The 27,304-nt window shown below is 28.2% G+C and overlaps 6 protein-coding genes across 6 annotated transcripts; 4 read left to right on the forward strand and 2 right to left on the reverse strand.

The window, feature by feature from the left end:
• Positions 1-2,269: 2,269 nt before the first annotated feature.
• On the forward strand, positions 2,270-2,965 carry GO595_007464 (CCR4-NOT transcription complex subunit 7; the record flags this gene model as incomplete). The annotated part of the gene is made up of 1 exon (XM_067920931.1): positions 2,270-2,965. The coding sequence occupies one exon, from the start codon at positions 2,270-2,272 to the stop codon at positions 2,963-2,965; it is 696 nt and encodes a 231-aa protein (XP_067772374.1).
• Positions 2,966-5,994: 3,029 nt separating this feature from the next.
• GO595_007465 (Histone H2A) lies at positions 5,995-6,396 on the reverse strand (the record flags this gene model as incomplete). The annotated part of the gene is made up of 1 exon (XM_067920932.1): positions 5,995-6,396. One exon carries the CDS (start codon positions 6,394-6,396, stop codon positions 5,995-5,997), a length of 402 nt encoding a protein of 133 aa, XP_067772375.1.
• A 149-nt stretch (positions 6,397-6,545) lies between these two features.
• Positions 6,546-6,932, forward strand: GO595_007466 (Histone H2B; the record flags this gene model as incomplete). The annotated part of the gene is made up of 1 exon (XM_067920933.1): positions 6,546-6,932. The coding sequence occupies one exon, from the start codon at positions 6,546-6,548 to the stop codon at positions 6,930-6,932; it is 387 nt and encodes a 128-aa protein (XP_067772376.1).
• A 7,858-nt stretch (positions 6,933-14,790) lies between these two features.
• GO595_007467 (putative E3 ubiquitin-protein ligase MYCBP2) lies at positions 14,791-16,434 on the forward strand (the record flags this gene model as incomplete). The annotated part of the gene is made up of 1 exon (XM_067920934.1): positions 14,791-16,434. One exon carries the CDS (start codon positions 14,791-14,793, stop codon positions 16,432-16,434), a length of 1,644 nt encoding a protein of 547 aa, XP_067772377.1.
• A 296-nt stretch (positions 16,435-16,730) lies between these two features.
• On the forward strand, positions 16,731-17,846 carry GO595_007468 (RIB43A-like with coiled-coils protein 2; the record flags this gene model as incomplete). The annotated part of the gene is made up of 1 exon (XM_067920935.1): positions 16,731-17,846. The coding sequence occupies one exon, from the start codon at positions 16,731-16,733 to the stop codon at positions 17,844-17,846; it is 1,116 nt and encodes a 371-aa protein (XP_067772378.1).
• A 7,423-nt stretch (positions 17,847-25,269) lies between these two features.
• Positions 25,270-26,163, reverse strand: GO595_007469 (p1/s1 nuclease; the record flags this gene model as incomplete). The annotated part of the gene is made up of 1 exon (XM_067920936.1): positions 25,270-26,163. The coding sequence occupies one exon, from the start codon at positions 26,161-26,163 to the stop codon at positions 25,270-25,272; it is 894 nt and encodes a 297-aa protein (XP_067772379.1).
• Between the last annotated feature and the right edge of the window lie 1,141 nt (positions 26,164-27,304).

Here is a 27,304-nt window from a genome sequence, read left to right on the forward strand (position 1 = left end):
AAAGGCAAAAGAGCATTACTAATTTTGTATACTTTTGTATTATGAGTGGGAATTTTGAAATTTTATTATTTTTAGAGAAAGAAGGAATGAATATCTTATTAATATAGCAGCAAAAATTGGTAATTTATATCTTGTCAAATATTTTCTTCAAAATTATCAAATTTCAAATAAAGTTTTGGTTTTTTCATCTGAATCAGGAAATATCGAACTTGTGAAATATATTCTTGAGCAAGAAGGAACAAATATTAATGAAAAAGATATTTGTTTTTAAGAAATTATGTCTATATTAATAATTTATTATATTAAAATAATATTTGGAAAATGCTAAAAATATTTAAAACAGCACTTATAAAGGCATCAGAAAATGGATATATAGAAATAGTGGAATTACTTCTTAAACAAAAGGGAATTGATATTAATGCTCATGATATTAATATTTTATAATAATATTCAAAAATTATTCAATTAATTTAATACCGCACTTAAGTCAGCAGTTGAAAATGGTCACATAGAAATAGTTAAATTACTTCTTGGGCAAAATGAAATTGATGTTAATACAAAAAATATGTATTTATCTTATTCAAAATATATTTTATTAATTTTATATTTCAAAATGATATTTGGAAACTATTTAAAATATTTAATACTTTACTCATTGAAGCAGCTAAAAAAGGGAACATAGAAATATCAAAATTACTTCTTACACAAGGAAAAATTGATATAAATGCCAAAAATATTTAATTGTTTTATTTCAAATCTATTTGAATAATTTCTTGTTTCAAAGAAATAAATGGGAAATATTTGAATTGTTTTGGACAGCACTTATGTATGCAAGTGAAAAAGGTCATACAGAATTAGTTAAATTTCTTCTTGAACAAGAAGGAATCAATATTAATGCTAAAAATTTATATATTTTATATTTAATATTTGTCTTGATAATTTGATATTTTAAAATATTATATGGAAATAATTTAAAATATTTGAAACAGCACTCATAATTGCATTTAAGAATGCTCAGGCACAAATAATTAAATTAATTCATGACTTCATCCAAAAGTCAAAAGATATAGATGATATCATCTAAAAATATTTTTTCGAATGTATTTTTTTTTTAAATGATTTGTCTAGACTATTCTCCCACGTAACAAACTTTAAAATACCAAAAAACGTTTTTTGTTTGTGGACTTTGGATGGTGCTTAAGAGTTCAATGAATTGTATCATTTGAACAGATTGTGGAAGAGTTTTGAGAATTGATATTATTCCATTGTCAATAAGATAATAAATGGGATTTCTTTTGCGGCTTCCTTCATTGATAGCACAAATATTGTATAATACAGAAAGAGAAGACGATATCAACGAAGAATTATTGCTTTGAAACAAAGAAATAAAAAACTGGATGTTCTCCGGAGTGGAAAAATTGGGCTTTTTAACACTGGAGTAAAGTGCACATGAAAAACACCCAAAAGCAATTTGACCCAATTCTGAATTTATGTGAGAAATGGAATATTGGAAAAAATCCATATATGGAAAATGAAAACAAAATTGGTTAAATTCGGATTCCTGAGATGTTTGTAAATAATGATAAATTCTCTTAAGAGATTCTAAAGAATCTTTTTGATCTGCTAGAGCTATTGGTAGCAACACTGTGTAGTTTAATACATTGGAATAAGTTTTTGATCTTTTTACGATTTTTGTTCTTTCATTGTTTCGAATGTCCATTTGAACTTCCTTTGGGTGAAGGTGAAAAAAACAAAAATTTAGGGGCGATTCGGGAATCGAACCCGAGACCTCTCGCACCCAAAGCGAGAATCATTCCACTAGACCAATCACCCTTTCATTATCTAAAATTAATTATTATCCTACATAATCAAAATTATTTTCTAAAATATAATTGTCTAAATATTCATCATTTCGAAATGTCAACATTACATTTAAATTTATTTTTTATTTGCTTTCATATTAATAAAAATTGGCAGCTGATAATTAATTAATAATTTTAAGATAATAAATATATGAACTAATTTTATAAATTTGCTGAGTAAATCTGAAAAAATTATCTTTAAATTAACAAATAAAATTTTTCTTAGATAATTAATAGTATTCTTTTAAGAATTTATCGGGGGTAAACAAAAGAACTGCTTTGAGTTGAATTTTAACGTCCTCCACTTTTATTTACACAAAAAAATGATTCGAGAAGTATGGGCAAATAATTTAGAAGAAGAAATGAAAATTATCAGTGATTTAATTCAAGATTATCCATTTATTGGGATGGATACCGAATTTCCAGGTGTTGTAGCTAAACCATCAGGTTGTTTTAAATCTACCGAAGAACTTGAGTATCAATCAATGCGATGTAATGTTGATATCTTAAAAATCATTCAAATTGGGATCACGTTAGGTAATTCTAAAGGAGAAGTTCCAAGTCCAGTTTGTACGTGGCAATTTAACTTTAAATTTAATATTGAAAAAGATCCACATTTTGGACGTGCCATTACATTATTACAACAATCAGGTATTGATTTTTCCAAATTTAATGAAGAAGGTATTGATGTTTATGATTTTGGACGTTTTGTTCTTACGAGTGGTCTTGTTATGAACAATGAAATCACGTGGATTACATTTCATAGTATTTCAGATTTTGGATATCTTCTTAAAGCACTTACAAGTTCACCACTCCCGAGCGACAACCAAAGTTTTTTCAAAATGCTTCACATTTACTTTCCACATTTTTATGATATTAAATATTATACGTCATGTTTTCCTAATATTGCGAATGGTTTACAAGGCATTGCGGATCAATATTCAGTTGAACGTGTTGGCAAAGAACATCAAGCAGGCTCAGACTCATTTGTGACGTACAAAGTATTTATTGAATTACAAACGCAAGTTTTCCATAAAAATATTCAAAACATGGACGTTGAAAACAAATTATATGGAGCATCGACACCACCAGTATTATTATGAACATGAAATGTAAAATATAAATTAATAAATAGAAGTATTGAAATATATTTTTTTTTGTTTAATCATTTGTCACAACAAAAAATTTAATATTTCGATATATTATGAAGTTAAATGCAGTAATAAAGATAAGTATTTAAATGTTTTTCTGCCCGCTTTGATATTAAAAAATAAATCAAAAAAATTCTTCCGATACGGGGAGTCGAACCCCGCTCCCGTGGATGAAAACCACATATCCTAACCGATGAACGATATCGGAATTTCGAATTTAGGAAATATTTTAAATATAAAAACTTATCAAATACTATTTAAACAGAAGATTCAAAATTGCTTCATAAGTTTTTCCATATTAATTGTTGAATCAGCTCAAGTTATTTCACACGAAAGTGTACATCTACCAACGAAATGCAATCGAACAAAAATTTTTGTTTGAATTGAACCATTTGGAAATGGTGTTGAGACATAACAAAAGAGCTTGAAATTGTCTTTGATGTTTGGCTGGATACATGTGAATCATTTTAGCTTCTAGAGAAATGAATATAGCAAAAGGGGGTTGTGCGTGGTTTCATGTCCAAAATTTTATTTCCCCATACTAAAATGACCGTTTAAAAATCCTTATTGGTTGGAAATTTAAAACATGGATAACTCACTCACAATGGAACAAATTGGCGAACATGTTCTTTCACAAGCAATAAATGGTGCATTGCTTTCAGAAAATTATGATCAAAGTCATATAATTTCCACCATCATCAATCAGATTATTTTACTCGGGAATTCAACTACTGACCAATCAATTAAAGAAGATTTACTATCACTCGAATCTGAATACAAAAACAAAGACTTACAATATTTCGGATTTAAATGTTTTGAAGTTATCAAAAAATCACTTATTTTTCTTAATAAACACATTAATGCTAAATCTCAAAATGAAGACAATTCAAGCAAGTTGCAGAACTTAATAGCTGAAAATTCAGAATTGAAAAAACAATTGTATGAATATCAAAAAACCATATCAAAGCAAGAATTATCGCAACAAAGACACTCTCTTGACAATGCCATTTTTTCTCGTCAAAAAAGTAACAACAATAAATCAGTAAAATCTGATAAAGCGAGCTCAGATTATTCCAAACTAAAGCAATACAAGAATAAACTCAAACTCCTCAAGCAAGAAAATTCCAAGCTTAAGCAAGTTGAGCAAGATAACCTAACACTTCACATTGAAAATGAAAAATTACAAATCGAAAATCAACAACTTCAACTACAAACTAATGACTCCCATTTCCTGAGCAGCTCCCATGATGATCATACCATCACAGTACTGCATTCTACCATTGATCTTCTACAAGATCAAATATCTCGACAGCATGACGAAATATCACGTCTTAACTCCGACAGAAACATTCTTATCAAGCAAGCGAATTCACTTTTGTCCCTTAGCCATAAATATGATACGATTATTAATGATCAAATAATCAAATTCAAAACACAAGAAGACAATCTCCAACTTCAACTTAACCTTGCCAAAGACAAAATCTCCACGTATGAAGAGCAACGAGCTCATCTTTTCAACAATTTGAAATCATTCATTAAAACCAAATACAATGACAATTCACAATTTTTCATCACTTTACTCGATGAGAACAACGTTAATTCTATCATTGATTTTATAAAAGAACTTTCCAACTATGAAAATGAACATGAAACAAATGAAAAATTTGAACTTATTAAAGAAAATGAACATTTAAATAATTATATTAAATCTCAAAATTTACAATTAATTACATCATTAAACATTAACAATTTAAATAATTATATCAAAGAAAACATTGATAAATCACAACAATATATATTTAATGAATTAATATCAACAAAAACAAATTTAAATATTACAGAAACACTTCGAAATATAACGAAATTTACTTCGAACGAATTATTTGAAATTATAAAATTTTCATTTGTTTCGAATTTAATGTTAAAAACAATTAATGAGAACAAAGAAATGGAATATAACAAAACAATAAACGAATTAAAAGTTGAGATAAAACAATTAAATGATAACGAATTAAAAAATCAAATCAAAATGAAAAATATTAAAAACAAAAAAGTTCAAATCTTTCAACAATTAAAAGAAATTTCGATGAAATATAATATTCTTAAAGCTCAATTTATGCAATTAAATGAGAACAATAAAAAGAAAAAAGAAATTGACTCAAAACAAATAAAAAATCTTCAAAATATTAATGAGAAAATGAAAATGAAATATAATAATCAAAAAGAACAAATAAAAAATTTGATACAAGAAAAACAAATATTAAATAATGAAATTAATTCATTACAAAATGAAATTAAAGATAAAAATGAAAACGAAAATACAAATTCAAATGTTGAAATTGAAAATGTTCAAATTAATAAAGAATTAGAAAATGAAAATAAAACACTTATAAATCGAAATAATAATTTGGCGGAAATACATAAGAATTTGATGATAAAATTCGAAGAAGAAAAAATTATTAAAAATAAAATGAATAAAGAATTAAAGAAAAAGAATAAAAAACTTCAAAAAATTGAAAATGAATTAGAAAATCAAATTAAATGTAACGAAAATAATAAAAAACAATTCGACGAAATTAATAAATTGTTGAAACAAAAATTAGAAGAAACAAGAAATAATTTGTTGGAAAGTAGAAAAGAATTAATGAATAAAAATAATGAAATTAGTGCACTGCAATCGAATTTGGTGACTTTGAAATACGAAAAGAAATTATTGGAAGATAAATGTGCAAAATAAAAATATAATAAAATAAAAATCCTGTTAACAAAATATATTTTTAAATGTTGTGAATTATAATATTTATTCATATTAAAGAATTTTCCTTTAGTAACAACTTTACAATATTTCTTCTGTTATTGTTTCACATTTTTTCTCTTACAACAAATATTCTACTTCAGAAATTTAGGAATACGGGAAAAAATCTTTTGTGTAAAGTTCTTTTTATGTAATCGTGTGAAATTTGATATGAACATGTGAAAGCTTATTCTTCCTTCTTCTTTGTTTGCCCGAGAAGAACTTTATGAATGTGTGGAACAACACCTGCAGATGCAATTGTAATGTTGGAAAGAAGTTGGTTCAATTCTTCATCATTACGAATTGCAAGCATGATATGACGCGGTGAAATTCTTGTCTTCTTGTTATCACGAGCTGCATTTCCCGCAAGTTCCAAAACTTCAACTGTAAGATATTCAAGAACTGCTGCCATAAATACTGGAGCACCTGCACCAACACGATCTCCATAACGACCTTCACGAAGGAAACGATGCAAACGACCAACTGGAAATTGAAGTCCTGCACGACTTGATCTTGTCTTTGGATGAGCGCGTTCTCCATCAACTGCTGTCTTTGTAGCTGTTTTCTTAACACCTTTCTTGGCTGGCATTTAAAATAATGAAGTAATCTTTAGTTGTTTCTTGCTCGTTAAACCCCGCGGTCTCTATTCAAAATTACATTCAAATATTTTGGGATTAAAATGACATCATCAAAAGAGCGCGCAAATAATCGCGGGAAAAAAGTAAATCATTTTTTCATATGTCAACCAAGAAACCAGCTTCAAAAACACCAACAGAAAAGAAGCCAGCTGTAGAGGGAGAAGCTCCAGCAGAAACTGAAAAGGAAAAGAAACAACGTCATAAGAAGAGGAACGAATCTTTCTCATCTTACATTTTCAAAGTTCTTAAACAAGTTCACCCAGATATTGGTATTTCCAACAAGGCAATGCTGGTTATGAACAACTTTGTTACTGACATATTTGAACGTATTGCACGTGAAGGTGCTAGACTTGTTGATATGAACGATCGTAATACATTAGGATCCCGCGAAATCCAAACAGCAGTTCGTCTTGTTCTTCCAGGAGATCTTGCTAAGCATGCCGTATCCGAAGGTGGTAAAGCAGTTGCTAAGTTCAATGCAGAGTAAATGCCTTATTAATATACATGAAAAAGAATATTTTTTCTCACAATCATTATTGTTAAACTGATTTGTTTATTACATGCAAGAAGAGACTTAACGTCTTCCTTAATATGGTGTGTATTCCTCCTTTGCATAAAAAATAGAATTCTCATAATATGTATATATTATATTTGTTTTGTTATATATTTCCTTTATAAGTTATTGCACTGTATTTATTCGAATGATTTCTTGATTACCTCCATAAATATTTTCAAATCTAAATAAATTCAAAGAATTTTATCAAAAAAACTCAAAAAATTAAACTAAATAATACTAAGTATTATATTTTTATATAAAACATGTATTTATTAACAGTCCTATCTATGTGGTCATCTAGTTTTCAATTTATAAATTTATAAAATCTTCTTAATCGTTGGCAAATGGATCTTCTTCAGCATGTGAACAGAGAATATCCTTTACATTGTTACAACAACAGGGGAATTCTCTTATTTAAAATGATGATTCTAAAGTAAAATAAATTAACAGAAATTAATATTTACAAACAATTAATTCTATATAAGTACACATTTTATCTATCGCTTAAATACAATTTGTGCCTATTTATTTGAAGCTCTTTTTCTAATCTTGCGTTATCTTCTTCTTCTTTTTCCAAGTTATTTTGTAATTTTCTATTTAAATCCTTTAAATTCTCGTTTTGACTTTGCAACTCTTTAATTGTTATTAAATGTTGTTTTTCGATATTTTCTTTTTCATTTAACTTCGCTCTAAAAGAATTTTGTATTTTTTCACATAATTTTATTTTGTTTATTTTAAATTCTTTTTTAATTTGCGCCACTTCGTTTTGATGATTTGCTGTAACTTCATCAATTTGTTTCTGTAATTCGATCATTTGTTTAAATATTTTCTTCGTCTTCTTCTTATATGATGCCAATGCTTTATTTAATTCATTTTCTTTTTCTTGATAAGAAACAATTTGTATTTTTAGTTGTTCGATTTCTTTGTTACTCTCTTTAATAACATTTTCTTTCATTTCGATGGTTTTGTTTATTTCAAGTATTTCGGAGTCATATAAACTCTGCGTTTTATCTTTCTCGTTTTGAAGAATATTTATATCTTTTTGATATTGCAAAATATTTTGTTTCGCATTTTGTAGTTCAATTTGTTTTTTGGACTTAAAATCTTCAAATTCTTTTTGAAGTTTTGCGATTTGCTTTAGAAGACGATTTCGTAAATTGTTTGTTTGCGATGTTTCTTCATTCAAATTTTGTAATTCGTTTTCTTTTTCATGAAGTGATTGTTTATAATTATGATTTTGGGTAGAAAGCTCGTTGATTTTTTTCTCTTGTGACTTAACAAGTTTTTCTAGCATGATATTCTTTTGAGAAATTTCATTGATTTGTGATTCTTGATTTGAAAATTTGGTATGTATCGAATCTATATGATTTGTAAGGTCTTGATTTTCTTGTTGTGTAGATTTAATTTGTGCATTTGCTTTTTTCAATTTGTGTTGTTGTAGTTGACATTGATCAGCAATTTTTTTGTTCGTTTCATTCTGATCTATGATAAGTGTAAAAACAGAATTTAAAGTGTTTATATTTGCGTAACCAGCTTGATGTAATTTTTGGAAAAAATTGGTAAGTTGTTCTGATTTTTGTCTGGATTGAAGTAATGATTTTCTTAATGTTATATTAATTGAAAGCTCTGATTTAAACAGATCGAACAATGATTTCAGGAAAGTTAAAGAAGCTGAATCTTCTGCTTGATTTGAATTTCTAATAAAATATTCAATATTTTCGGATTCTTTCAAAATCTCATCTTGGAGCTTGGATATTTCAGTGTCAGACATCGAAAAAGTATCTCCAGAAGAAATGAATTGGGATAAAGTTGAGCTTGTTTTCATGCAACTTTTTACCGCCTTTTCATAAAGGTGGCCGTTAACAGATCGGTTAACTAGTGTGGGGTGCCCCCAACAAGGTCATTAATTCTTTGTGTTTCTTTATTAAGTAACAAAATATACCACCAATATGAAAATGATAAATATATCATTTATTTTAATTATCAATTAAAAAAAATATTGTAAAATATCATCCGATCCCATATGAAAGAAATATAACACTCAATCAAATTCAAATAAGCATTAAAATATCTGAAATGTCTCATATCTATAATTTCTTAAATATATCTGTACATCCATCATTGCGATAACAAGAAAAAATAAAATTTACTAAACTAAAATTTTTATTAAAGGCGATCAAATTAAATTTGTTCAATAATGTTATCTTCTTTAAAATCTTTTGCAAAAGGATCATCTTCGATATTTTTCATTTGGAGTTCTGATGAATATGTTGCTTGTGTTTCTTTTTCTTCTTCATTTATATCACATAATTCGTTACTTTTTTGTTCTTTATTTAGAAATCGAATTAATAATATAATAAGTAATACAATAACAACAATTAAAATGAAAACAACAACACAAACAATAATAATAACAATCGTATTATCATTTTTATTAAATTCATTTATATAAAAAATAGTAAAAAAATCAGAATAAAAACTATAATAATTTGAATATATAAATATTGTGTAATTATAATAAATAAATTCTGTTATAATATAAGTGAATATTGAGTTTATATTAGAAATTGAATATGAATTTGTTAAAAAAGAATTGAAAATACTTAATGTTTGGCTATATGATAATGAATATATCAATGTAAATGAACAAGAAATAGTTGAAACAGATTGAAACATTCTCGAAATGCTTGTCTTGGAATTGATGTTAATTTATTTCCAATAAAAATTGTTTCTAAATTAGTACAATGAAAAAATGTCGCTTCTTCAATTGTCTCAACGTTTTCACCAAGATTTAATGCTGTTAAACTTGAACATTCTCAAAATGCTTGTCTTGGAATTGATGTTAATTTATTTCCAATAAAAATTGTTTCTAAATTAGTACAATGAAAAAATGTCGCTTCTCCAATTGTCTCAACGTTTTTACCAAGATTTAATGTTGTCAAACTTGTGCATTCTTGAAATGAATTAACACCAATTGATGTAATAATATTTGGGCAATGAAATGTTATAGAATTCAATTTGATACATCTACTAAATGCAGGATTTGGAATTTGCCTAATATTTCCAAATATTTCAACTGCTTCTAAATTAGAACAATCACTAAATGAATAATTTCCAATTTTTGTAATCGTTTCGCCAATTTCAACTGTTTTAAGGGATTCCCATTCGGAAAGAGCATTGTTTGGTACTTCTGTTAATCCAGCTGAAAAAATGATTTTTTCTGCAATAGCACTATACTTATTTATGAAACTCGAATCTAATTTATCTTCACTGACTATTATAAGTGTTCTTGTAGTTTTATACTATTCTTCTGATTTTGTTCAAATGAAAAAAGTTATAAATTAAAAATGGATAAAAAAATTGAATTTTAATTTTGTTGACATTATTTTTGTGATTGCAAATGAATATAATGAATAAATTAATAAGAAAAATAAGATTTATTAAATTTAAAAATTTATTATTATGAAGAAAATTCATATTTTTTCGTTGATTTTTAGACATTTTATTAAGATCATTTTCAAATTGTTTCAACATTTTTGTTCGTGAGATATAATATTTAAAAAATTCAAATGATTTTGCTTTAAATAAATTATTTCTTGCATATAATGAAATATTACATGATGAATTTATCACTAAAAATGAATAAAATTGAAATGAAAATATTTCTTCGGTAATATTATTTCCAGTAAATACAATATTTTTGTTTAATAGATTGATATTATATTTTAGCATTAACTTATTTTGGAATGAGAAATTTTGTTTTAATTTATCATTTTCTTTTCGGATTAAAGATGAAATTACTATAATTTTATTGCACATAATAAATTCATTTGCTATTATAAAATATGGAATTATGAAATTTTTTATAGAAGCAACAAAGGGAAAGTATGAGGTCCGATTGTTATTAAATTTTCTTTAATTTCAACAGAAATCAAATTTTTCCAATCTGAAAAATCAATGTCTGTTATTTCAACTTCAATTATTAAATATTTTATTTCATTTGTGTATGAATTTAATTCTTTAAAATCATTAATATTGCTAATAATGTGTGTTGATGTTGAAAAATCAATTGTTTCAAATGAATGAACAAAAAATAAGCTGATAAAAATAGAAGTAAACATCGTGTTATGTATTTCTTTTTCTTTTCCTTGATAAAATAATAATTTTTTAATAAAAAATATTTTTACAAATAAAAATAAAGCAAAATAAATGAAGCTATTAATCAAAATATTAATGTCACCATTATAGATCCAATCATTTTTTATTTGATTTTGATTTTTAGGTTGAAATAATGAATCAGTTTTTCCAAAAACAAATTTTCTAGAATTCATAATAGATTTGATGAGATAAATATTTAACATTGTTAATAATAATGTAAGTGATTTCCCTTGTTCGATAACTACTTAAGTTTTTCAAAAAATAAATTTGTTTCTTTTTCGGTTAATGTTTGGGGTTTCACATCACATTAGGGCTACCCCAGAAAAACTGACTTTTCATCGACTTCACTTTTTGAACGGTTACTATCGTATTTTTTCAAAACCAAATTATGTTGAGCACAAAATGGAGTGAATTATATGCATATAAATCAATTCTACAAACATCAAGAAAAGAATTAAAAGTGATTCCTAAATTATATATAATAGTTTTACACAAATTAACTTGAATATTTGTATTTTTATTTACACAAGAATAAAATTAGATACAACAAAGGATTAAATTTATATACTAACAAATATAAAAACTTTATTTTTATGAAACAAACAAATTTAAGGAGAAAAAAATCATTGTTATGCTTTTGTTTCGCTTTCTAATTTCTTAATTTCTGCTTCCAACTGTATCTTTAGGTTCTGCAAGATAACAATTGGATCAGACTTTGGTCGAGCAACTTTACCTATGAGCTGAGCTTGGTCAATTTGCTCATGAATTGGGTGTTTTACTTTGTCATTACATATGATATCAATTAATTTTTGCTCTTCTCGTTGCAAATTATGTAATTCCAACGTTGCTTTATGCATTTCCTTTTGCGCTGCTTCATAATCAGCCGACATTTGATCAATATCACTTTTTATCGATTGCTCCAAATTAATTAATTGTGAAATCATAATTTCATGCTTTCTGTTCCAGGAGTACGTTTCTTGCTTTATTTTCTTGAGTTTTATTGAATATTTCTTCTGTTTGTTTATCAAATTTTGACTATCTTGACTTATTCCGAATTTGGGTCTGAGAATATACAAAGTAAAATCTTCGATTTCTTTTTGTATTTCGTTTTTTTTCAAGTTAAGATTCCTTGTCTCTTGTTCAATATCTTCGTTATCAAGAGTTCTCTGAATAAAAATCTCATTAGATGTCCTAATAGAAGCTTCGAGCTGTTTAATTTCTTCTTTAATTTTTTTGATTTGTTTTTTGTGCTGAGCTTTTGCAGTCATTTTTTTTTTGCTGGTTTCTAACGGTTGTTTATATTTGGACAAATATAAACGGTTTATTAAAACCCGTTTAACTTCAAGCTAGAAAAGAAAACGTTTTCTTCCTGAAAGTCATGGATGTAACTGTCCTACAAAAAACAACGCTTCGTGAAAGAATTTATTTTCGATATAATATCTGACTTCTAGATTGATGAAAAATGAATCATTTATAAATATTTTTAAGAGAATCTTAGGAAGTAAATAAAAAAGACAAAAACTTTGAGATTATTATATAGATAGAATTCAGTTTCAACACCAGGAATTGATCGGGGCGCACAAGCTGTCAAAACGATGACAATTAATTCAAAAAATGTCAGTGTTTCCAGTGCAATTTTATCGAGGCTGAAATTTTGATTTTTTTTTGTCTTACTGTTTCTGATTCTTTTCGGACTTTTCGAATGAATTGGAAAGAGACACCCTCGCAATATGTTGATAAGAGAGGGTACAAACCAATCGATGAATGTTATCGACTTGATGTATCAATTCAAGAGCCAGATAAATATGGTATTTCAGACATAACAGGCAATCTTACTAACACTAATTCCTTATATTGGGGTGAAAAATCGTCGAGTTTTTCTTATTACGGGATAACATTTTATAATCAAAGTTTTTTTGTTCTGTTTGGTACATTTGCAAATGGCGATAAAGTTGACCCTGGGTGGGCACGTTCATTCTTTCGTAATCGAAGCATTCAAACCAATAATCATAATTATTTTAATCATCAAAAAGAGATATATAGTTTTTTAACCGGTTATCCAGAAGCCCATCTTGCCTTTCGTCTTGTTACCATTTCCTTTATAGTTAAACGAAGTGATCAAAATATCAGTGAAAAATCGTTTTTATTACCGAACACAATTCAAGGCGTTGTCTATGAAGGCCAAAACCTTCGCCATGAGATTCAAGGGACCGAGATCAACTTTGATAACTTTTTATCCGAATTGCGAATATATGGAGTCCTTAACGGGCTCTGCATTATTTTTCTTCATTTTGGGTGGTCATCTCTTAAAACGGAGCTTACATCAGTCAGTAATCTTCATTCCATATCATATTGTTCATTATTGATTACGTATGGATTTGATTTATCGTTTGCGAATATCTTAACGAAACGATATAATTTACGTAATTTTCCTTCGTTATTGTTTTATTTTTTGTTTACTATCCAAATTATATATTATATTATATTACAATTTCCAATTTTTATAGTTATCTTAAAAGAACATATGTCGAATCCGATCTTTGTCATTTTGGATGTTTTCATATTTTTCACTTCTTTTTTCTTTTCTCCATTTAATTGGAAATCTAATTCATATTTTTTTGTTATCTTTTCATTATCGCAATGGCTTCCACAAATCATCAAAAATGTAATTGTTGGGCAACGAAATAACATAACATTTAAGTTCTTAATCCCAATTTCTATTGAAAGGTTCATCATAATATATTACTTTTATATATATTCCAATAACATATTTAGTACGACTTCTGTTCCTTTGGGAATTGTCGCGTTCATTTATTTGCTGTTGCAGTTCCTTTTGCTGTTCGGACAAAGCGTTTTGGGGCCGTCGTTCTTCTTGCCGACAGTGCTACGCAAGCAGCCGTACAACTACTGGAGATGCCCGCCCGAGAGCCAGGCAACGTGCTGCATATGCCTGTCCCAGCTCGACGAGAGCGATCAGGACGTCGTGGTGACGCCTTGCGAACACGCGTTCCACTATAACTGCTTGAACACGTGGATAAAGGAAAAGGACGTGTGCCCAATCTGCCAGAAGGAGATCCCCCCGATAGAGCCGAAGCCGAAAAAATAAAAATTGTTTGTATCAAATGTTGTGTTTTTTATGAATAGAAATGATTTATAATTAATAAGTTATAGCATCTTTGGAACATAATAACTATGTTATATACCACATAATTATTTCTACTTAAAGAATAAGTTATAGCATCCTTGGAATATAATTAACTCAATGTTGGAACATAATTAACTGCGTTATTATTTCACACAATTATTTCTCCTTAAAGATTAAGTTATAGCATCTTTGGAACATAATTAACAGCGTTTAAGTTTATATTCAGTTGGTATATTATTTACAGCGTTTACATTGCACATGGTTATTTCTCCTTAAAGAATTGATTATAATTTATCATTTTGTTGCAAGTGATAAAATGTATTTCACTTTTTTGTTAACTTTCAGAAATTTGTTCTGTTTTCTGAAGTTTATATAAAAATTTGAATGGTATGATAAGATTGGTGGTTTCAAAGTGATTTGATCGTGGTTATTTGAATGATTTACTTGAATAAGACGGTTGCAATTCAATAATCTATCGGTAAAAAAATGGTGCTGTCGAGAACAAGGAAAAAGATGGACATTAAAGTGGTTTCGCATGTGGACATACCTGACGAGCCACAAGTTAAAACAATGCTATCTAACTTTAATGACGACGATTATTTATCTCAATTAACATCTGATACATGTATTTTTTGCGGTTTTAGTATTTATAGGCAATCTGACACAAGTGGACATCTTCTTCAAGACCACAAATGTCTTGCACCAATTTGTATCGAATGTTTAAAACGATGTTTAGAACATCAATATCAATTTAAAGTCGATCATTTATTCTGTCCCATCTGTCTTTCCAACTTCACAGATGAAGAAATATCACAAATCCATCCCAAATTATCCACCAAACTTCAACAAGATATCATGCTTCGTAATGTCAAAAACATGGTCAAATGTCGTTTTTGTCCAAATTATTTCATTTTCGAGCCTGGCTCAATTGACGAAGTCCCTACAATAGCTAATGGTCAATATCTCACACTAGCACAACGCGAATGCTGTGCCAAATATATGGTCACCTGCAACGAATGCAACATTTCGAGCTGCATCAATTGCGGTGCTGTTCCGTATCACATTGGGGAGACCTGTGCCGAGCATCAGCTCTGGGTACAAAGTTACGTATGTCGAATTTGCGACAAGCCCGCCAAAGATTTTGATCCATTACATGATAACTTATCTTTACTAACATGTGGCGATCCATATTGTGTTGAAACCTCACGTGCCATGTGTAAACATGTTCACAAATGCGGACATGCATGTGTTGGCATTGATGGAGAAAAATCACATCCTCCATGTCCTGAATGTTCCGACAATGGGTCAGTCTGCCCGTATTGCCACAAGGACTTATGGGGCAACATCTGTTTGCGCTTGAAATGCAACCACACGATACATCAATCGTGCGCATTTGACATCGCATTGAAATTTGATGCGAAACAGAAAAGTGGCCAACTTACGTTACCGTTATGTCCTGTTGACGGCTGCGGCGAATTTGTGAAGCACGACTGCTTATATACGAGTGATATCCTTGAGTACACCAAAGAAGAGTGGAATGAATTCGAGAAAATTGTAGACAGAATCGCTCTACAAAGAGTTATGGCAGAAGGAATTCAATTCCATCCTGAAGTTACTTCAAGTATGTCGCCATATGCTCATTATGGAAGTAAGGCTGCTTTGTATTGGGCAAAGAACAATTACCGATTTATGATATATGGCGAACAACATATTTATGTCGACGGAAGGATTTCGGACCCAATGGATAATGAGACTTCATGCCCATTTAATCCTTTGTATAGATTTCCTGTTTGTACTTTGCACGGATATAATTACATGCAATATAAATGCGCGTGCTGTTGTTCAATTGGTGTTAGAAAATGCCCGAATAAGGACGTGAGATATAAAGATGACCCATTCGTGTGGTACTGCGACATTTGTTATCATATGTTGCCTGGAAGAGAAGAGGCGGCAAAGGCTTGCAAAGGAAATTGCATGTTCTCCCCACACGCAAACTTGAAGAGTGAATACTATGGAAAATGCGCAATGTGCGGAAAGGTGGTGTCGAAGGTAATATATTCTTCGAGAAGAGCGGAATTAAAAGAGAAGTTACCTTCGCCTGTGATATCAAGACCTTGGAATTCGTTGTGATTGTTTGATAAACAAGAAAATAATAATTTGTTTTTATTGATAACTAAAAATAAATTTTTACTTTTTTTTCTTCAAAATAAATTTATTTCGTGTTATTCATAATATAATTCTGAGCTTATTATTGATCATAGATGAAACTATGCATATATATTATATGTTCATAATATCAAGATCGTAGGATGATCGCTATTTTAGAATAGTAAGAATCGAAAGTCAATATTGACATTAAGAATGAAATTAATAAACGTAAATAATTTTAACGTGCTTCTTATAACGTATTTTAACGTCTCCTTCAAATGGATACATGGGTTTCTCCAGAAGATAAAGAAATAATGCGTGCAAACGCAATGAGAAAACGTATGCTTGATCGAAAGGCTACTTTGCTGGATCCACAAAAAAGACGAATTGGAATTGATGTTGCTGCAATTCAACGCCAAATACAAGAAAAAAAAGAACGTGAAGCCATGGAAAAAGCACGTGATGAAGCTTTTGATCAAATGGTATTAGAACAACAAGCACTTGTTCTTGAAGCACAAGAACGCGAAAGAATGCAAAGACGGCAAATAGCCGAAGACGATGATTTATATCGTAAAAACTATCAAAAGCCATCTCAATCACGTGAGTATGACATATGGCGTAAAGATATCAAGCGCATTTCCAAACCAGCACGAAATCCCGAAAATGAATCCACACTTGGTCCTAGTTCAGGCCAAGTATTTGAAGGCGAAGATCCTGGTATCTCACAGCGATTACTAAAACAAGCTCAACAACGTGAAGAATGGCATCGTGAACAAATGCGTGAAAGAGAAGCCATCAAACAAAAGGAACAAATGGAAGATTTACAATACCAATTAGCAGAACTTGAGACTCAAAAGAAAGTTCTTGAATATATGGAAGCCACAGAACGCGCCAAGTCGGAAGTCGATCGTGAAATTGCAAATGAAAACATTCGAATGATGAATGAGAAGAAACGACGCGAACAAGAAGAAAGAGAACATGAGCAACAAATGAACGATGCCGAGTTACGTAACAATGCGCGCTCGCGTACAATAATGGAAGTAATGTCATCGCGCAAAGATTCGCCGCAAGAGTACAGAGGAATGACAATTGATGAGCAAAAAGCTGTTTTTGATGAGCAAGCGAAACAAATCGAAGAAAAGAAACGAATTAAAAATGAAGAAAAAGAACGAGAAAATCAATGGGATCAATACTTCGAATATTTAAGACAAGAAGGTGATCGAAAAGAGGCGGAATACTTAAGAAGAAAACAAATGGAACAAAAGGAACTGTTCGAATTCCAAAAAAGACAAAACGAGGAATTCAAAAAACGACAAAGATACTTAAATAATGTGGTTTATACAAATGTGCCTGATGATTCTTATTACAATCAATGGGGACATGATACAAGATAAGTAAATGAAGTTATTTTTGTTTAAATTACAAACAGATTTACAAAATTGAAAAATTCACATGTTAAAGGTAATAAAGAGTGTTAACAAGATATCATCTTTTTAATTTATGATAATAGTTTTTCTAGAAAATTCTATAAAATTAATAAATAAGTTGAAAAAAATTACTTTTATGTTATATATTATATTACAAAGCTTAAGCTGATTAACATATATAAACATGTTTAAAGATGTTTATATAAAATATTTAACTACACTCACAATGAGAGAATTTTATAATTGAATTATGCTTTTGTCACAACTTGTAATATATATATACAAAATACAAAACACAAAATATATTATAATAATATTTTCAATATAAATAAAAAATTAAATTGATTATGAATTTAATATGTTTAAATAAATAAATAAATAAACAAAAAAATTCATGGAAAAACTAATTTTACTGTTCCTTACATAATTCAAACATTTTAAAATGTTTATAATGGCTGACAAAATAAATAATCTTGAAAAGATCCAACGAATCTTTCACTATGATTCCCAAACATTAACTCAAAATCATTATCATCCATTAACATTTCTTGTTCTAATGAAAAAATTCCAGATTCTGTCTTTTTTTGTTTGTCAATAGATAATAATGTTGGTGAAATTGTTTCATTTTTGATGTTAAAAATTTCATGAATTTCTGGTGGAATTATTAAATCTGTTCGTTTCTTTGAGATTATATTCTTCCCAAATTGTAAATAACAATTACTTCGAATTGGATAAATATTAATGCTTTGTGAACATAAACAACAAACGAGTTGAAATTTAGAAGAAGATATTTTTGTTGATTGAAATCTTTTTTCCAATCTTTAATATAAATTGATGAAGAATTAATTTGAAGTAATGGAAAATTTTGTTGATTTCAGAATAATTTCTTTGAGTGATTTGTTATTTAATGTTGTTTTATGATGAAGATCAACCACTTTCCCATTCACATCAATGTTATTACAATGACAATAAAAGTGTTTGAACTCCATAATCTTTTAATGAGATGCCAAATGAAATTATGAACGTGGCAAGAGACAAAACTCTCGTTTTCTCAAAATTGAATGTACAAAATTTCTGGTTTATTTTTAATATAGCTTTTACAAAAAGAAACACAATTTTTGAGGGAGGTTTCTGCGAATAATTCATTGAAAAAGCAATATAAACAAACAAGAAAATAATTTTTTCTTTTGATATATAAAGTTTAACAAGAAATCAATAATATAAATGAACGAAACAATTAAATTTTATTATATATTTTATCATTTTTCTCATCAATTACAATTAGTTCTTCTAAATCTTGACATGGTGATATTTCTATCGTACTATAGAAAACAACGTATCAACTTTTTTGAACGAAATGGATGATAAGAACCTAACGGCGAACAAACATAGTTAAAATCCGACGGTTATTCCAACATGCAAAGCAACACAAACAATGAAATAATTGAACAAAAATCTCGAGCTGCATTTGCTTTTTCATCACTTTCAAATTACAGTGTTATTCTTGCTAATTCAAAAGCTTATGGTTCTTCAGTTCATCGAATTCGGTTATCAAAACATCAAGAGATTTCCGGAAGAACTCCACATTACACGTGGAATCCAAGCGAAGGTTTGTAGCTTAAATTAACTGATAAATTCAACATCTTTTCAGTTTTGAAGTTCTTCATTTCTTTCTCAATTTACATCATTTAGATACTATTACTCAGCTCTGAGTAAACATTAACTATTTAGTGCGGTTTTATCTACTATCATTTTTGTTCATAATTCTTCTATTATAATAATTCATGTCTTTGCTTGATCAAGCAAAGGAAAGTTGCGACCAAAACAAAATATCACCATCATTGAAAATGTATGCCATGCATCTGCATTAAATCTTTTAGTTACTGGAATTTTCATCTTTTAATTAGAAGAAACATTAAAAAAATTCCAAAACCATTATCAAATTCACAATAAATAACGATTCATGTAAGTAAATGAATATTGTTGATAAAGATTTCAAAAATTTATTTAAGTTATAAGGATCAATTGAACAAATATTTAATTAGAAACAAACTTTTTTGTATGTCATATAGTAATAAAAACTTAAAATGTACAACATAAATATTATTCATAAATAGCTTTATGTTTTTAATATGAGCTATGTTTCAAGGTATAGCGTTCATCTTAATGCGTTATCAAAATAAAAGAAACTAAGTTAAATATTTTTTGCTGGCGATTTAAAAATATCAAAGCAACAATTTTTTGAGTCTAAACTAATAAGCATGTCTATAGATAACTTAAAGAAGTTCGAAATGAAGTTTTGGCATGAAAGAAATAAATTTTATGTAAACTTTTTAAATATTGAAATTTTGGGATTTCAATTTCCCACTTTTTCAATACAACGGTGCACCGGAGAGCAAATGTTTAACTTTCTGCAGTGGCCTTCTAATAAAACATCATCAACAGAATCCCAAATTCCATTTTCGCCAACTCATCCAATGATTGCAAATTTGCCTGTTATTTCAGGTGTTTCAATTCTATCAAACGTTAATGAAAATCCTTCTTTAAATAAATTACATAACTGGTTTAAAAAATATCCTGACGTTGCCCAACACGTTTTTTTTCATGTTTACTCTCAAACGTTAGATCAAAAGTTTTATGAATTTCGGAATTTTGCACTTACTTCGCAAATTGATGAAGGAATATCTTTAGTTTTAAATAATGAGCATCAGATATCAGAATTAGCTCCTAGCAATTTTGCAAAGCCCGAAAAACTAAATCAACAATTTCAGAATTTAATTGAAATGAGAAAATTACATACATTAATAATGGAAAACGCTATTGCTTCAAAGCACCTTGAAGACTGTCGAATAAAATGCATAAAGACAGAACTCCAAAATTTGAATCTTAAAATCACACGATTACTATCTCTTCTCACAGCAGTGAATGCTGCTCCTCTCAGTTACATCCCTGTTGTATATTTTCAGCAACTTTCACTTACGCAAGACTTCATTCGAACACATAATAAGCATTGCTGTATAATTGAGAATAAAATAGCCCAATTAAAACAAAACACTTCCAGCTTACATCAAGGCATGCTCAAATTAAGCCAGAAGTATCAAACCGATGAAGAAAATCAGTATCATCAGCTTGCCTATTTCCACACGTTAATTGCATCCTACAGGCAACAATATGACCAAGACAACAAGTGCATCAATCTTTCTGCAGATATTTCTGCTTTTAGTGATTTCTTAAATCATCCAAATTCTATTGCATATCCATTAATGGCTGAATTCATGGAAACCCAAAACTCAGAATCATTTCATACCTTAGTTAAAGGATTGATCAAAAAGTTTAACATCCAAAGCAAAGAAGAAGAGCATTTAATTCACTCACTTTGTTCGATGACTGTATCGGAAACCGTAACCGTCCATATTCAATTCTGTGGAAGTGGCACTTTTGACAACGATCAAATTTTGTATGGCATTGAATTGTTTACAACAAACGATCCACTGAATTTGTTAAAGTTAATATCTAATCATAATTCAGGAGATTGCAAAGCAGTAGTTGAAGAAACAGCAAACATTATGAAAATGTTTTCACCTAATTACAGACAAATTTTACTTATCATTCACGAATTCTCAATTTCGGAATATCTTTCTGAGAGAACAAAAGAACTGCGAAACGAAATTGGTAAATATATTGAGCAATAAATACTTTTGTATAGCTTTTTTATTTAATTCATTTTTTACTTATGAATACAATTATAAGAGAAAGAAAGAATTGCTCATAGACCGACAACAAAATTTGAGATAAATCATAAATTTTTATATAATTTATTACATCAGCAAATAGAAATTATAACATATGTTCAGTCCCAAAAATATGAATTAATTAAAATATGTAAAGAAAATAGGGAAAAAAGTTTATTTCGTATTAACATTCTCCTTAGTGAAGTGAGTGAAAATTGGAATATTGCTAAAATTATAAATTTAAATCTAAAAAAATTTATTAAATATATATTACTAAATATGTTCTCTATGAATAATGCTACGGTATAGGCGTGGGTTATATTAAGGTGTCTGTGCACAGGCTTTTCTAGAGATATTATGCACTGTCATGCATTTTAAGTATATTACCAAATACATAAGTAGTAAATGTTCGTTACAATTCATTCGCTTCATATAGCCATTGATCTTTATCTTCTAAAATCATTTCTTTATCCATTTCACCAATTTCATTCGTTTGCACATCTCTGATTTCTTCTGTTTCCGTTTCTTCATCCAATTTGTTCGTCTTTTTATGACGCTTCAAAAAGATAACAACACCAACAAGCAATAGAAGTATAAAAACTGCTGAACAAATAATTGCAATTATACGCCGTATTGGAAATACTTTTGTTGTTTGTTTCATTTTGTGTTTCAGAATAAAAGAAAAAATTTGAATAATAACTAATATATGTCGAAAATTGATAAATTGTAAATATGTAAGTTGAATTGTGTCTGAAGGTAATAAATACTTGAAGAAAAATATGAAATAACATATGTATTAATGACAGATCTATCCAAAATACTTAATGAATGTGAAATGGATATCGCAAAAATAAATGAAAATGAATAATTTGAATTCACTAATGGATATGAATTACTGCTTCCGAATGAATTTGATTTAGTGAACGTATTTGACTACGAATATGTATTTGACTGCGAATATGTGTTACTTTGTGATAATGTATTACTCATAGTAAATGTATTTGATTGTGAATATGTGTTACTGCGTGTGAATGAAGATATTGCTGGAATACATTCATCAAATATCGTTTTGCTAATGTTAAGTTCTCCAAATGATTCACTCTCATATGATGTTGACATTACAGTAACTGTATCTATTCGTGTGTTTTGAAATGCATTCGCTCCAACAATTGGTTCACGCGTTCCATAATAATATATACATTTAAGTTGTGTACAATTAAGAAATGATGAATTGCCAATATTTTCAACATTTCCTTTAATATAAATTGATGTTAAATTCGTACAATTTTCAAATGCATAGTCACCAAGCGATGTAACTGAAGTCTGAATGCTGAATATTTTTAAACTTGAACAATAGCCAAATGCAGTTGACTCAATTGTCGTTAATTTATTTCCAATAATAATTGTTTCTAATTTAGTACAAAAATAAAGACCATATTCACAAATTGTTTCAATGTTTTCTCCAAGATCTATAGTTGTTAAACTTGAACATAGACTAAATCCATAAGCACCAATTGTTGTTAATTTATTTCCAAAAATAATTGTTTGCAAACTTGAACAATAATGAAATGCACAATATCCAATTGTATCAATATTTTCTCCAAGATTTAATGCTGTCAAACTTGTGCATTCTTGAAATGAATTAACACCAATTGATGTAATAATATTTGGGCAATGAAATGTTATAGAATTTAATTTCCTACATCTACTAAATGCAGGATTTGGAATTTGCCTAATATTTCCTAATATTTCAACTGCTTCTAAATTAGAACAATCACTAAATGAATAATTTCCAATTTTTGTAATCGTTTCGCCAATTTCAACTGTTTTAAGGGATTCCCATTCGGAAAGAGCATTGTTTGGTACTTCTGTTAATCCAGCTGAAAAAATGATTTTTTCTGCAATAGCACTATACTTATTTTTGAAACTCGAATCTAATTTATCTTCACTGACTATTATAAGTGTTCTTGTAGTTTTATACTATTCTTCTGATTTTGTTCAAATGAAAAAAAATATAAATTAAAAATGGATAAAAAAATTGAATTTTAATTTTGTTGACATTATTTTTGTGATTGCAAATGAATATAATGAATAAATTAATAAGAAAAATAAGATTTATTAAATTTAAAAATTTATTATTATGAAGAAAATTCATATTTTTTCGTTGATTTTGAAACATTTTATTAAGATCATTTTCAAATTGTTTCAACATTTTTGTTCGTGAGATATAATATTTAAAAAATTCAAATGTTTTTGCTTTAAATAAATTATTTCTTGCATATAATGAAATATTACATGATGAATTTATCACTAAAAATGAATAAAATTGAAATGAAAATATTTCTTCTTTTCACTTTTTTACCGGCCTGAGTTGAACGACGTTCTTGTGGAAAAGGACCGTAAAATTGACGCAAAAAGTTGATTCGTATAGAAATAACGTTCTCTCATTCCGATGCCACAGATCGAACTAATTGTAATTGATGAGAAAAATGATAAAATATATAATAAAATTTAATTGTTTCGTTCATTTATATTATTGATTTCTTGTTAAACTTTATATATCAAAAGAAAAAATTATTTTCTTGTTTGTTTATATTGCTTTTTCAATGAATTATTCGCAGAAACCTCCCTCAAAAATTGTGTTTCTTTTTGTAAAAGCTATATTAAAAATAAACCAGAAATTTTGTACATTCAATTTTGAGAAAACGAGAGTTTTGTCTCTTGCCACGTTCATAATTTCATTTGGCATCTCATTAAAAGATTATGGAGTTCAAACACTTTTATTGTCATTGTAATAACATTGATGTGAATGGGAAAGTGGTTGATCTTCATCATAAAACAGCATTAAATAACAAATCACTCAAAGAAATTATTCGAAATCAACAAAATTTTCCATTACTTCAAATTAATTCTTCATCAATTTATATTAAAGATTGGAAAAAGATTTCAATCAACAAAATATCTTCTTCTAAATTTCAACTCGTTTGTTGTTTATGTTCACAAAGCATTAATATTTATCCAATTCGAAGTAATTGTTATTTACAATTTGGGAAGAATATAATCTCAAAGAAACGAACAGATTTAATAATTCCACCAGAAATTCATGAAATTTTTAACATCAAAAATGAAACAATTTCACCAACATTATTATCTATTGACAAACAAAAAAAGACAGAATCTGGAATTTTTTCATTAGAACAAGAAATGTTAATGGATGATAATGATTTTGAGTTAATGTTTGGGAATCATAGTGAAAGATTCGTTGGATCTTTTCAAGATTATTTATTTTGTCAGCCATTATAAACATTTTAAAATGTTTGAATTATGTAAGGAACAGTAAAATTAGTTTTTCCATGAATTTTTTTGTTTATTTATTTATTTATTTAAACATATTAAATTCATAATCAATTTAATTTTTTATTTATATTGAAAATATTATTATAATATATTTTGTGTTTTGTATTTTGTATATATACTACAAGTTGTGACAAAAGCGAAATTGAAGCATAAAATTCTCTCATTGTGAGTGTAGTTAAATATTTTATATAAACATCTTTAAACATGTTTATATATGTTAATCAGCTTAAGCTTTGTAACCTAATAACACAACAAAATAATATTTACTTTTCATAAAAGTAATTTATTTTTTAACTTATTTATTAATTTCCACAAAACTTTTGGAAATATATTACGAGTGTTATTGGGAGCAAAAATGCAAATATTGTCCATGCAACAACTTCTGTTTGGCGAACACTTGGGACACTCACAACATATTCAGAGAACGATGGAATAGCTATTCGTTGGAATGCTTCTGCTAGTGCGTGTCCTGCTTCTGAAATTTGCTTGCGACTGATTTGTTGGCACTTTTCGATGTAAGCATCATTAACAGTGCTTCCGTTTGTGAGCTGTGCATAGCCATACTCAATGGTTAAGTTCTTTGTTTGTGCAATAATTTCGGTGGCAAGTGTGGTTGAAAATGTTGTTGAGGATGAATATGTTGATGTTGGATATTCTTTGATTATTGCATCAACAGTGGAGTTGACTTGGCTCCAGTCAAGACTTGGATATAACCCACAACCTGTTTCCCATAAATCAAAAAGTGAAATAAAGTTATTATTATGTTTCACATAAAAATTCTTGGCATTGTCGTCACCATTGGGAAATTCATTGGTAAAAAGTTCTGTAACGTGGAAAATTGAATGCATATCACAAATTGTTGAGAGAAATACTTTGAGATTAAATACAAAGCACCATGGGCGAGTTGAATCACTCATTATTAAATGCTGTAGTGTATCATCAATGTTGGCCAAAACATCATCAGTATCACCATGCTCAGAAATATTGAGATGTTGTTCATTGATTGGATCGCGACGGAAGTGCCAATGATCAAAAGAAGCAATGTTATAAGGTGGTTTTCTGGCTGTGTATGTAAACATTGCTCCTTCTGCTGCATTTGTGAAATGATCTCCTCCAATTTTGTAAGCATTCATCATAAGTCTTCTATAATCCGAACTCACTGAACGCATGCCAAGTTCGAAAGCGATAGCGAGCATTTGTTCGCTCCATGAAAAAGCAAAACCTATGAACAGCCACATTTTGGAACAACGGAAAAATCTATCGTTATTGAATTAAGAATTTTTCATGTCACATGACTCTAAAGACGACATTAAAAAATCATTAAATCGAATGCAAAACTTATGGATAAACGTATCAAATTATTATCTAAGAAAATATTCCCAGTTTAAGCTGATTTTAATATAATTCGTTTTAAATGATTGTCAAAACCTATCAAATTTAATAAGATTACATGGAATAATTGAAACAATATGAAAAAACCAAGTGAATAATATTTTAAATTGGGATTTGATTTTTGTTGAAGGCAAAAATCAAATCCGATGTTAAATATAGAAGATGATTGTTTTTCAAACTGTATAAATATGTAATTAATAATATTATATATTTTAAATGATTATTGAATACGATATGTCATATAAAAATATTATAATATTATAATTATAGAATTATTCAAATTTATTAAAAAAAAATATCTTTCATACTAAATTTCATGAAAAAAATTATTAGAACGAATATAAAATTATGAACTTATCTATATAAATTTTATTTAATTTTAAAACTCTATTCGAATTTCGTTAAAATATTTAAAACAGCACTTATGAAATAATTTTTAAATTGTTTTACTGAAATAATGAAAATGTATGTACCTCTTTAAGAAGAAAGCCATCATGAAAAACATATATATAAAATACAAATTATAAAACATGTGTTTCTTTACTTTCACAAAATGTTAACAATAAGAATCAAATCTTGAAGAAACATATTTTTAATTTGAAGTTGCGCTAATGTTTAAATTTAAAAATAATCAAAAATAGTAAAATCACAACATTTATTATTCGTATTGTATGTGTAAAAACAAGTTATCATTCGTAATTCCATATTTTTGTTCAAGTTTATTATTTTCAGTTATTGTCAATGTTCTATCAAAACCAAAATAATAACCAGAAACATGTTGAAACACTCCATGGAACACAAGCGCATACATTCCAGGTAACAATTCCGAACAATGGAACCTTGAATAAACCTTTGATGGAAACAATTTGTATAATGAGATTATAAACATTACCGCTTTTTGACCACTTAGAATCTTTGGGTGATCACTTGTAGATGAATACATTG

Source organism: Histomonas meleagridis, assembly GCF_020186115.1.
Source record: "Histomonas meleagridis strain 2922-C6/04-10x chromosome Unknown contig_53, whole genome shotgun sequence".
Classification (NCBI taxonomy): Eukaryota; Parabasalia; order Tritrichomonadida; family Dientamoebidae; genus Histomonas; species Histomonas meleagridis.